Source organism: Anopheles moucheti, chromosome 3, assembly GCF_943734755.1.
Source record: "Anopheles moucheti chromosome 3, idAnoMoucSN_F20_07, whole genome shotgun sequence".
Classification (NCBI taxonomy): domain Eukaryota; kingdom Metazoa; phylum Arthropoda; class Insecta; order Diptera; family Culicidae; genus Anopheles; species Anopheles moucheti.
Genome location: NC_069141.1, coordinates 74546558 through 74560464, shown reverse-complemented (window position 1 = coordinate 74560464; position 13907 = coordinate 74546558). Strand labels below are relative to the sequence as shown.

General features: G+C 47.3%; 1 protein-coding gene across 1 annotated transcript; it reads right to left on the bottom strand.

Annotated features, from left to right (window-relative positions):
* Positions 1-5131: 5131 nt before the first annotated feature.
* LOC128303775 (T-box-containing protein TBX6L-like) lies at positions 5132-10211 on the bottom strand. The gene is made up of 5 exons (XM_053040837.1): positions 10124-10211; positions 8922-9081; positions 6232-6499; positions 5990-6127; positions 5132-5851 (listed from the first exon to the last, which is right to left on the bottom strand). The coding sequence occupies exons 1-5, from the start codon at positions 10209-10211 to the stop codon at positions 5132-5134; spliced, it is 1374 nt and encodes a 457-aa protein (XP_052896797.1).
* Between the last annotated feature and the right edge of the window lie 3696 nt (positions 10212-13907).

Below are 13907 nucleotides of genomic sequence, written 5' to 3'. Positions count from 1 at the left end.
GGAATGGGTAGTAGCGACCACAACCCGGCAATACCCACGTCCAGATCCTATGCGGTTTTTAGGTGCTCTAAAAGATATTCTTTCCCGGCCTGAAATGTTCTTCCATCTTTCACACTGCTCATCCACCAAAACTTCATCTTCGTTATTGTAAAAGTCAACAAAGATACCAACAAGAACCGATCGGGATGTACCTTCAGAGAACGGACTGTGGAAGTGTAGATGAAATAAAAACTCAAAGGTCTAAACTCAAACCCCAAACACCGCACGCTATAATGTACGATTGGTAAATTTATTTTTCCTATTTGAACAATCGCGTTGCACTCTCGAAAAGCTCACACACACGGCCACATGTACCACAGAAAAGCCAATCCGTTCGACGGCATTCGTTCCGCATCGTTTTGACAGCATCCATGGCCGTGGCCCAGGTCCGATTTTGGAGAGCCACCTTCGCGCGGCACATGGCCGAACCAAGGGCCACTTGTGCGGAGGGGTTTGTTTTTCCAGCGAGCTGAGCAGACACCAGCACGAGACTACTGCCCCGGTGCGGCAGGACACTTCAGCGCCGTTCGAGTGCGTAACGTAGTTGCTAAGATTTGGAAGCTGAAGATTGATTAATGATGGATTGGATGTTGAACTGCGGGGTTCGACAGTCACTTCTGGCTCCACAGGGCTGGAGAGTGCCGAAAAGTTGGAAGTCGAAAGACAAACCTCCCCTCTATCGTTAGCGCGTTCGATGGGAGACTCATGTAGGGAGGTGTTTTCCATGCATGCTCCATCCGTAAGACCCTATCGGACGTTGTTGGAAGTGGCAAAAACGAATACTTAACCTTCCGCGCTGTGAAGCAAGGGTGAAAACAGGGATGTGAGTACTAGAGTCGATCACCACAAGAGACACCATGGGGAATCTTGTTTTGGGAGCTAGTTTTATTGTTCTTTTTTCAAGTGTCCAGACTACACCATCACCAACCGAACTGTTCGCAACTCGTCGCCCTGTTGTGGCCAACCCCTTGGAAAAGGGTGCGAAATTCGTAGAAATGAGATGGTGGTCTAAAAAAAACCCAACAAAATACGCATCTTTAAAATGGTTTTAAAATGGCTGGCACGTGAAGGCAGCCCAAAACCCAAGGCGAAATAATAACCAAACAAAAAAAAACACAAACCCCGAACTCCGAACCAGTTCGAATTCGGCACACCGAATACGCCGAAACACACCAAAATTCCCCAGACGAATTTCCTGAGAAATTTTTCCCCAACGCGAACGGGCGGGCGTGGTTCGCATAAATGATCCCCGAAACCCGTACCGATGCTAACCGGAAAACCCACCCGGCCTTATGCCACTGTGCCAGTGCCAGTGCGCTGCCAAAAACCCGACGAATAATATTTGTAAAATTTGCTAATTTAATTCGATACGTTTGTGCCGTTTTTTCCTTCTGCTTCTCTCTTTCCCTCTCTTTTGGGCAACATTTCGCCTACTTGCCTGAATTTTTCACGTTTTTCTCCGTATTCTGGCTGGATGGGGTACGGTACGGGCTCGTCAACAAGTACGCGGTGCTGAAATTCCGCCGTGGGAAAAACAAAGGATAAGGGCAATTGCTTCAAAACGTTTAACATTCTGCGTATTGCAGGAGGCAAACAAATTTTACCCAAACAGTTTCACTTTCGGCTGGAGTATTTTTTAAACGCTGCCAATTTGTTCGTACGTTCGACATTAGAGTATCAGAAGAAAGTATCGTCTGTCACGAAACCACAACTCTATCGCACAGCAAACATTGCCACCGTTTTTCGGAACAGTTTAGCGCGTCAAATAGCCTATCCGAAGCGATAAGACCGAGTGGCAGATAAACATCCAACTAGAACCGATATGCACACAACTAGTGATGGGACACAATTGACACCGAAAAACTGGAGCTGGTTCCGAACGATTCCAAAAATTGTCGGAACCAGCTCCAGAAGACTGGTGGAATGAGAACATACCTAAAACCGACAGCTCCGAATGATTCCGACGGTTCCGGGTGAATCCGAACGATTTGGGACGGTTCCGAGTGATTCCGCTAGTTCCTGACGATTCTAGGTGGTTCCAAACGATTCGAACGGTTCCAGACGACTCCGACGGCCCCAGATGACTCCGACGATTCCAGGGGATTCTCACGGTTCCGGACAGTTCCGAACGGTTCCAAACGGTTCCGATGGCAGTCCTTTTCCCGAAATGGGAATCGGGATCACACTAGCCGGAACCGGATTGGAACCGTGAGTGCGCTCCATAGAACCCATCACTAGTGCCTAGCCTATGGGTCGACCATGATTTCGACAGTTCCGTACGATGTTTCCGACGTTTCCAATGGTTCCGAACGATTCCGAGCGGAACTGGTGGTTCTTTTTTCTCGGAATCGTAGTCACACTAGCCGGAACCGGATCGCAACCGTTGGTGCGCTCCACAGAACCCATCACTACTCACAACCTTATTATCCTGTGTGCTACCGTTTACCGTTCACTTTTCGCACGTTGCGTACGGTTGCGCTCCTGAAACCAATCGCTATCGGAATGCATCCTGCAGCACAGATGCGCCTATCGCAGAGTAAACAGCAGTGATGCGACAGGCTAGAAATTATAGCACGTTTAGGGTTAAATATTTACCGACATTTGGGAGACACGTAGCGAGCGACTGAACAGTAGCCGTGGTGCTAAGGCTTTAAGTCGGGCACTCGGTCAGGACTTATCGAAAGATCCAGCGATCGACGCTATCCCAACACAAATACAAACACGACGCAGTCTGATAAACGCAGCGTGCACGTATTCTGTCAGAGTAGACGGTGAACCGTAACTGACTGCCAAAAGCGTTCGGCAAACATGTTGTCATGGTGTTTACACTTGATAAAACTGAGCATATATCCTCAGACCGCATGAGCTATTCGTTCGGTTCCGGAAGATATTGCATGCTCAAATAGAGGCAGCACATGTTGAATTATTTTATAGCTGGGAATTATAATGACTCTTGTATATGTATCTTCTTCCATCAACATCAACACACGTGTTGAATGCAGTACGAATGCTTGCACTAGATTAGACAACAGCGGACAAAAGAGACTAGAGCTGGGGAAGTCCCTTGTGGGTCTCTGAAATCTGAGTCCTAACTCACTAATCCCAACCACAACAAATTGTTGCTGCCACGTGCATGACGCTACCACCATCCACACGAACCCTCTTCTACCCCAGCCGTGCGTGGCTGTACGCGTGTCTACACACCCGCAGCTAACCACGTTCCGCCCTTAGCGCCAGCGGTTTACCGCATTGTCTAAACAAATCTAAACAATTCAAAAGCTTACACACGGGGAAAGGCGCGGGGAACTATCAAATGATTCCCTCCCAACACGTTCTACTACCTTCCACTCCATTGGCGGTCCTCTTGACGCTCTCGTTTCGGTCGAGTAACTGCGGTAGAGTTTTTTGGTAAGTGTTCTCAATCGTGTGGCCACCGGGCCACGGAGATAGTTTTCCCCTTCGGTTGGCTACCGAATTTCGTCCAGCTCCGAACACGATCCTAGACCACCACGATGCGAAACGGAAAGGGGGAACATCCCTCGTGGAAGATGTCACTTGAAGTTGATCGCTTCACATCTCGAGTACAATGTTGCGAGACCGTTCCACCACTCGAGGTTGTGTGTGTGTGGTTTTGTCTCCCCTGCGTGAATTTCGCCCCAAACGCGATCTGTATGATCTGTGCGCCATCTTAAGCAACGAACCTCAACCAAAGTCAAAGACAAAACGGGGAAAGGAGACTGCTGGATGAGTGTGTTTCAGGCACGTGGAGGACCACCAAGAATGCTCGCTATACATCTGATACGATTCAGCTGCATGCATGAAGGTTGTTTGTTGATGTGTTGTTTTCTTAAGATCATCAACAACGTTGCTTGCGTCAAACGAATTGCCGCCATACTTGTAATAGTAACGATGCGTTACGTGCGTTACTATTCCAAAGTGAACTAGATTTGGGGAGTTTATTTCGGTGCAATATGAGATCTTTTGTGGCATCAAAATATGTCATGTTTCGAATAGTTATTATCAACCTAAAAAAATGGCAAAAACACACACGCTCAAGTTCCATTAGTTTTTAATTTATATTTATTTCTCTTTTCTACATCTTCCCGGGTTTTTTGTCCGCTTAGCATCTAATGAGATAGTCACTTAAAGTAATAGCTTTACTGGATTTCTCTGAGCTTTCCTAAACACACACACAAACAAAAACAAATAAAATGGCGTGACACAGTACGCGCATTAGCTCGATTCTACTAAAACCTACGCACATTCACATCTCTGGAGCGTAATTAATAAATTATTCTATCTCGCTAGTCTAACATGATAAAACACTATAAACCAACTATAAAGCACGAGATTTCTAACAAAACTTAGGCAGACGTATAGTACCTTTTGGCCGGTATGCGTATCGTAAAAATAAAATCTAACTCCACCGAGAGCGGTGACGCTTCGCGGCGACGGAGTTCCCTGAGAAGTTTGAGGATATTTGGTCTTAGAAATAATTAACAGTCTCATTCTATACCTAGCCTGTTGACGTTCCTTGAGAGATTTGTGAAGAAATTTGGATCGATCGTATTATGTAATGTAGAACGAACAGGCACCAGGGGGGTGGGAAAGCAACAAACCCAAACCGGCAGCCATTTGTCGATCGCGCATTCCACAGTGCCCTTTCGTTCTAACCAATTGCACACGCGTTAACTTGTCTACCTTTTTGCCTGTTTCGAGCCTGTCATCATAACGCTCTTTCTGCTTCGTTCTGCTTCTACACCTTCAAACAAATGTTCGCACCCGGCACTGCCAGCTCACACACCGGTAAGTAAACTCGCCCCGAGCCCAGGGGAGCATATCAAACAATGGTTTCCTCAGTGCCTCCACCAGGTACGATCTGTCAGCCCGCGTAAAACGCGTCCCAACAATCACACCGTACACGCATCGTTTGCACAGTCACTTAGTACAAACACACGCCACGGAACGGACCTGAAGATGGAGATGTTTGTCTTCCCGGGTCCTCGGGTCTCTGGATCATCCCGGAGATTACAGCCATTGCTCTTGCGCTCGGTGACTCTGTTTGGGCAAACAATTCACACCCACGATTCGTCTACCGATCGTGCCCAAGAATGGCGGAGATGCTGAAGGGTAACTGATGCTGTGGAAGCTGCTGCTGCTGCTGCTTTCTGCTGGGGCTTTCCTCCTCGCTGCTGTTGATGGAGGTCCGCGGCGATGGAACCGGCAGGGGAAGGAACTCGCGGCGCGCAAACTGTTGCAGCTGCTGAGCGGCCTGGACGAGGGCACTCGGTTCGAGGCTTGGTGACCCTCCGGTTTGTGATCGCGCGAACGAAGGGAACATCAGGTCCATCCACGAACCTGCGCCGGGCTGCTGGGACAACATCGGATGGGCATGCGAGAGATGGTGCGGATGGTGTGCGGCAAGCAGACCCGCGTGCATAACCATGCCCGGGTGATGGTTCTGGTAGAATGCACTCGCGGCCATCGACGCGGGTGAAGGACGCACCGGTGATCCGAAGTCATCCACCACCACCGGGGAGCTCGTGCCGCTGGACGAACCATCGCTGACGGAGAGTTCACTGTCGTCCAGGGAGGACAAGGAACCGGCAAGGCTGCTCGTGCGTGGACGTTTCGCTTCCGGGCCCATTTCCTGCCCATCAGACTCATCGTCCTCTTCCGAGCTGCGACTTCCAAGTCCGGAGTCCGGGGACATCAGTAGCCCTGCCTTGCGCTTGCACCGGGACTGGCCCGTCTCCCGGAAACCTTTCGCGAATGGATTGTTGTCGATCTTCAGCTTCGTAATGCGATCATTCTGGAGGATTATCGGAAGAGAAGAAGAGCCACAAAGGTATGTTATTTTAGGTTAGGACATCAAAATGTCACACTGTGGAGACGTAGCTGAGATCTTCATGTTAAGCTTTTCGGAGAGGGTCAAATTGAGAGTACTAACCTGATATGCAGTTACAGCGACGAATTCCGTCTCGGCGAAGGTGAATGCTTGTTGCGGGGCCCACGGGATTTGTGTAGCATCTGAGGCTTTAATGACGTGAATACGAGGTTGATATTTGTGCATACTGGTCAGAACGATCTGTGGAAGGCAAGCAAGAACAGAGCAGGTGACCATTAGACATTGACATCTTACACGAGAGGATGTTCAGGATGTTCAGTTCCAACTCCAATAAGAATACTTACATGTCCATTACTGTCGAGCGTGTTGTTGGTGAGCTTCACCTTGTTGAAGACGATCGGCTGCGAGGTCCAGTGCGATCCGAGGGCTGGCCCATCGGGGTGGAAATAGATGCGCTGGGGACTCTGGGGTTCGGCACCGCCCGCCGGTACCCACTGGGACCCGCTGAACTTGAACCGGCAGTCACTGATCGGGACCATCTCCAGCAGTATGAAGTAGTTCTCTTCCGCTTCCAACCCGTTCACGGACAGTCGCATCGAGGGAAACATACGGCTGTAAAAGAAATAGCGAGAAACGTTGAGGATTAGAACCGGTTAAACTTTCGCTTATCGAAGATGCGCTCATTGCGCTGAAGGATGTGTATCTCTTTGATGTCTGTTTCAGTCCCCGGTCGAGGGGGGGTAATCACAATAAACGCAACAAAAGCATTCGATCGTTCGATCGAAGGCTTTGTTTTTTTTACGACCACCCGAATAACCAATTTAGCTCAAATCGTTACAACAAAATATCGCGGCACGAAAAAAAAGAGCCAACAGAAATCAACAACAACAAAAAATGGACAAAAGGAAACGAACCCCCGAAGCCCCAATCATATTCCGGCGGGTCCACGGGGCCCCGGGAGTGTGTTTTGCTTAATTAAATTTTATTGGCCAACCGGCCCCCAAGAACGGGACGGCAGAAGGTCTTCTACAACCCCCCCTTCCCCTCTACCATCTTCACTCATCCTCCCATCAACACGGCTTCAATCACCGCTTATCATCAGGTTCCGAAACGAAAACGCTTGGCGACGCTCTTTTACGAGCTTTTATGATTTGTGAGTGATCGTAAAAACAAATTTTAACTATATTCGTTTTGATTCGAGATTTTTGGGTTTTGGTCTCACTTCGTTTCTTCCTTTGATCGACATTCGACCAGACCCAGACCGGTGGTGTCTGTACATTTGTGTACGGCTTCCCCAGCAGACGACCGCGCCTGTCGATCCATCCAAATCGAATATAAATCAACGTGCTCCGGATTCGGATCAGCGCATCAGAAAAAAAAGCTCAACCGAACCATCGGTACGGTGAGCGTGTGAAACGGATAATAATCGAACCCAAGCTACCCCTTGGCTTGTGCGCTGGGTTCACGCGTCACGCAGTTGAGGCGCCATGGTGCGGCGTCCTATACAACCGACCCGGGCTCCGAAGCAGAGACCCCGTGCTGGGACATCTGACAATAAACACTTCGTTTCGAATGTCCGATCCCGGAGGGTGGGGAGTGCGGCGTAGTGCAAGAACGAAATGTGCACGCTGAGGAAGAGAGATTGGGAACATGAGCGCGACATGACATGGCGGTACCGACCAAAAGCCACCCGGTTGTCCTAATACGGTCGACTTTACGAGTTCGCTCGAAGCTCGCGAATGGATGCGACCCCAAAACAAGCTTTCATTCTTCGCGGTTGCTTATAGTCGCCTTTCTTAGCCTTTGTTCTAACTGATGAATTGAAGGTGACATTAGTGCAAATGGTGAAATGCGGGATCTTCCATCATGTCCACTTCCATAATCTCGTTGAGATCACGTGTTTATAGTCACCGAAAAAAAAAAACAGATGCATCAAATTACGTTAGCATCACTGCAAGAATAGCGAACTGCAAAGTGCAAACAAAACACCAAAACAATTCCCGACGAGATCTTCGCAGCCTGCCAAGCAAACACAGTTTGGCGCCAGGAAAGGCAAACAAGCTGCAGATCGATCTTTGCTCGCATTGCTCGATGGTTGATCCTTAAGTTAGAACAATTCTGGCCAGACGCTGCATTTCCCAGATTTCACCAGACGGAAACAGAGAACTCCCCGCAATAGGGACTACAGCAACAAAAAATAGAGGCCAAAAGAACCAAACACGCAACGCACAAAGGCTTGGTGTCTTGGTGGCGGCAACGGTTCCAGACAGCTCCGTCCAAAGGCTACGAACGCCGCACGTCAAACAACATCAACATCTCATCTCAGGGCAAAACGGGAGAGAAGAAAAAAAAGAGCCCATTCCACCAAGGAAGATCCCTCTGTCCCTCGGTGTGTCTTTGAGTTTTTATGAGCGTGCTAAAACAAAAAGAAGCGCACCAATAAAACACATTAAAAATCAAACGGCCAAAAACGTGTGAAGCTAACAAGCGTACGGGAGGGGGGAACGATCGACGGGGATCTCGACTTTTCTCCGGACATTCGCTTCACACCCGTTGCGATGCAGCTCGTGAAGCATTTCAGGGGCGCAAAGGGAAGCAAGAATTATGATTATTGTCTCTGTAATATCCCGTGAAGTCGGTTCTGGAAACAGGTCTCTCGGTTTTCCCCCTTTCTGGTGCTGGTGTTCGGCTGGTGAAGGTGAGAAAGGAAAGCGTTTTCGGTCCAGGTTGCGACCGAAAGGAAGTGACAGCTTGAAACGAAGTGTTGAAGATTTTTTTTTCTCTGTTCCCTACTCTTCGTCCTCCTTCTCCAGTGCCAAGTGCACTGCACCGATTGAAGTGGGTTCTTCCTCGGGTTCTGGATGCCGAAAAGGAGAAACTTTGTAGCGGTCCGAGCTACGTCTCGGCCAAACGGTAAGGGTCAAGGTCTTGCGCCCGGTGGGTAGATGGCATTTGGGTTGTAAAATTTGGCGCCACCGTATTGCCCGGACCTGTCCTGTTCCAACAACAAACTGTTCCCGCCCGTTACACTTACCGGCCACTCTTGGTGATGATCATCTCGGTGCCGATCTTGTGGAACTGACTCCAGAGATCGCGGTTCTGCAGCTTGATGTCCACATCCGGCAGGGTGTTGTAGCGCGGCGGTATCATCAGTGGACGGGGCGGTGGTACCGGTAGCATCGCCGGATACGGATCTGCATCGTTCGTTGGGAAAATCGGGCCGATGGTGAGAAGGGTGAGAAAGAACGAACGGACAATTAGTGCGTGGTCGAGTACGGGTGGGGGGTTGCATGCTGACTCATTTTACAGTTTGATTTGTTTGTTGTTTTTTTTTCTCCCGATCGCCGAAGCAACAACAAGAGGGAAAGTCCAACAGTTAGGGTGAAAAGGGTTGATGGAGGCCATCAACAACAACAAAAAACCTCAAGAATATGACTCCCAAAGACGATTAACGCCTGAGCGAGCCGAGACGCTGGGCTGCTGGGTGCTAATGATTACGATATTTACGTCATTATTTTCCCGATTCGGTACGCTTGTTAGGCATTCTTCACGGGCGCAGGAAAGAAACCAAACATCAACCCGTGTTGATGCAACTCCTAACGCACATCTCTCTTGCGAGCTCAACAAATGAAAGCGAATTTAAATTGGGCAGCTTTGGGTGTTACCGGGTGGGCGAACGGTTTGGGGTTTTGGGTACACAAAACAGTGATAACATAATTGAAACATAAATACACAAATCGCAATCCATCGCTAATTGATGTTTACACGCGGCTGATTGTGTGCGGGTGCATTAATTCAACACCGCGGGGGCTTTCGGCAGTGGTGGAGTTTGGCGAACTTCGCAAATCGAATCGCTCACCATTATCGATCAAACACCGTCGGTAAATGGCAATGGAGCAAGAGAGGGTGAGTTTATGCTGCTTTAAAATAAACACGCATTGTTCTGTGTGGTGGAATTTTATGCTTTCTACCCAACTGCTCTATGGTTTCCATGCGCTATGCACAAGTACTTCTAACAGACGTAAGCGTCCAAATGATTGATAGGTTAAGAAAGGGAACAAGCTACCAATGCGGTGTGATTCAATTTGTTTCTATCAACCTTTGGCTGGATTTCCCTATTTTCCACACCCCCCTCACGTAGTTCCAATAGGAGCAGCAGCACCTCGAGAATTCCCGAGAATGTCAATCAACCCAACCGCCGATGTATCAATTGGCCGCGAATCGGGGAAAGCTTACCGGGCAAACGCTGCATCTGCATCCGGTAGAACTCCGTCTGGAGCGCTAGGTGATGGTGCATCCGTAAATCCATTAGATCGGCGGTCATGTTGCGCGATGGGGTTGGCAACGGGCTTGACACTTGACACAACACGGCGTATTGCAATACGTTACACACAGCTTGCGGTACAGAGCCACGCACACGAAACACTTGTAATACTTCGCACAGGGGTTGTTGTTTTTTTTAATATCAGGATCAACTTTTGCACTCGCCGTGTCTCACTCGTAAGTCTTCTCAGTTCTCACCGATGCAACCGATGCACTCATTGATTTTTATTCAATTATTACACTGCACAAACAGCTTGTCGCAGCGAAATCTCTTTCACGATCGCACTTAAAAATCACTCTTTGCGCCAGTTTATCATCTCACACGTTGGCACGTTGAACAAGTTCTCGCAAAGTATTTCACAAAATGCAGGGTCTATTTGTTTGTTTTTAAATTTTTGGTTTTTGCTCATAAAAGTTGAAGCAACACCGAGAGCAACACACCCGCACGGTTGTACGTTCACTCGGAAAATAAACTCCGAACGAGTTCTGGCTACGCTCGTTACCCTGTGCGTTGCTGGTGCGTAAACATGTTGTATGCTTTTATGCTGCCTCACACATACACACACGCACCATCGCAGGGGGTGAAAACGAGTTTTCGATGCGAGCGAGAAGGCGAGGTCGTTTTTCTCTTCCATTTTCGCACGCTGCGTGTGATTGGGGTATAAAGAAGGCGTGTCTCATTCTTTTGGATGGTTTTTTTTGGAAAATGAAGAATTTCTTTGGTGCCTTGAACAAGGATCACATTTTTCTTTCCATATAATTTTCTTAAAAAAAAAACATTTAAAACAAAAAATGTTGAAAAATAAGTATCTTATTGTTTAATTTAATAGATTAACTTTTAAAAGTAGTGTACTTTATTCTTCAATTCGATTTGTAAAAGGATTTTAGCTTACAAAGCAAATGTTCTTAAAATTAAAAACCAACATGACCTAATGTTGATTAATGAAGCCGAAATTGTATGTTTATTTTATTGGCCTCTTATTCCTTGGTGTTTTCATATGAAAAAGCTCTCTCTTTGCAAGAAATTTTTCTCCATCATTCGTTCCCGGCGATCTTGTTTTTGTAAGAAAATTAAATCTACCTTCACAAAACACTTGTCCGTGGCGTTCTTTCCCGCAAAACCATTGCCATCCGTTGTCCTGTTACCTTTATCCTGTGTAGACATTGCAAAACCCTCGGTTGGGAAATTACTACCCCATTGGTGTGGTACAAAAACAACCAAGTGGACCTGGTGCTCAAATTTACCCTCTACGAGTCGCAAGTTTGCCACCACCAACACAATAGAAGCCAGGGAGGAGTCGCAAAACAATGGCCGTCCATTTACTACATTGATGGTCCACGGCTGGAAAATCCCAGCCTCCATTTACGCTCAATGGGGTTTTCCCCAGCAAGGATTCGATTCATCACCGTTTGTACCCTGACGATGGACGACTCGAAACGGCACCTTTGCGGTACCCGTGGGCCATTTCGATCACCCTTGCCAAGTGGTTCAGGCTTCAGGGGGTGCAAAAATCTCAAGTACCGGTGCAATAAAACAATTACACCTCCGCCTCGGTGGGTCACGTGGTTCGAGAGTGGCTGCCTCTGGCACGGGTTCCGATCGCAACAGATCGCAACGACACTTGAGCAAACCATCACACCTAATGGTTGCTGCTAATCGTTGCAGTCTACAGCTTGAAGGTAGGCCATTTGTGCGTCTTAAAAGGGGCTGGATTTGTTTTAATCCCAATTGTCACCTGGGAGTGGAAGTAATGTCACGGGACGGGCCGGGTAGTAGCAGACACTCTCGAGTGGTCCTCGCGATGGCAAGTCATTAGCGTAAGAACATGGTTGTAATCAGTCGGTATGCATTGTAAATAGGTCGTACCTTGGGTTCTTGATCGTCCAGAAGATCGAGTTGAATTCAAAAGCAGGTGTGAAGTTCCTTTCCCAGATATTCTAATATCTTTGGTGGATATTTGTCATTTGATGCTGAACAAAATCAATAAGCAGTTGTAGAATATTTTTGAAGTATTAATAACTAAAATATACCTTCTTAAAAATGACATGACAGGGTTTCACTGTGACGACACAGCCCTTAGAATTTGCTATGATTGTTGTGCTGTGCCTTTCAAAGCAACTCATCAACATTTAGAAGGTAATGAAGCGATGTAGTTTAATCAACAATTATCTAACTAAGCTAATTTATATAATAAAATATTGAAGAATTTTAAGCAAACCGAAGACAATGCAACCAAAAATAAAGGATAACAATTAACAGATTACTCTCCACAGCATTTTAAACAAAATTCCCCTGTATGTTTCCGCATTACCCCTTTATGATTGCAAATTTCTCTGCATTGACTCAAAATATCCCCCAATGAATAGCAAATTTCCCTCGAACGGTTGATATGTTTCGTTATATGATTGGAAACCCTGTATATCGATTAAATAAATTCTGACCTATGTTAAAACTTAAGAAGACTTACCTATCGAAGTTTAAAAGCTATAAAACCTATGAATATTTATTCTAAAATTGCCTTCCTCAATTAGACCACCAAGGAACCTTCAGCACGCGTACCACTATCGTTCCATCGTAAAGCGATAAAAAAGGCCCCCAATCAACATGTTGTACGGAACCCACTCACCGGCGCATGCAAACCATGGAAATCGTGTCGATCGACCGATCTAATCTACCGCCAATGTACGGAACGCGTGCAAGATGGCTCAAGCCCACGAGTACGAGACTCACTTGCCGTCCTCCCAGTGCCAACTTCGAGGCGAGTGCTCTACGAGCATGACGGTTACTTAGTTTATGACTTTTCAGGCGCCACCTTATGTTTCACAATAAATTGATCATGTCCCGAAATGCGGGACAAAGAATGTGCCGAAAGTGGAAAAGGATGCAACCAGCAAAGAAAAAAAAGGCGACCAGCCACGGACCGAAATCTACCAGAAGGCTCACAGCCACGTCTGCATCTATGGAAACGCTTAACCAGTGCAAAGGAGGAAAAGAAAAACCTTCCTTCGGGGCTTCTTGTCGGGGTCTGCTTATCGTTCGGCTCGATTTAGTTTTTCGGGACGCCTGTGCCGTGGAGTGGTTTGCGCTTGGCCATTGCCACGGCCATGGTGCAAATGGTTGGAACTGATTGTAGAATTGTATTTTATGACGCTAGCGTTTCGTGTGTACGTGTCTGCTCCGCCTCAAGCGATACGGATATCAACGAAAACGACCGACAAAAAAACATGTGATAATTGCTGCTGACATTGAAACGATTCAACCTGCACTGTCACCCAAAATACGGGTGACAAATGTGGGTACACGATGCATTTGCTGGGACGGTTGACATAATTCGGTTTGTCAACGACTGCTACCGGAATTGTTACGTATCTGGCTTTGGGTTTGCCAGGGTTTGAGTAAAAGCGTTTAATGCGCATGAGAAGTATCATTTAAGGCATTACGTGTAGTTCAACGAGAGTGTGAACAGAGCTTGAAAACAGTTTAATTAAAACCTCGTAAAAGGGTGTATTAAATAGCTGTAATATTTCCGACCATTTGTCTGCCCGTACCGTTTGCTAATAGTCGATTAAATCAACGGTAATTTATCCACACAAAACAAACGCAACGGGAGCAACGGCAAAACTCCCTTCCAAATTACCAAACGCAAACAAACGACGACGTCATTCTGGAAACCGTTTTTCCGCGGATCGAGCTTTC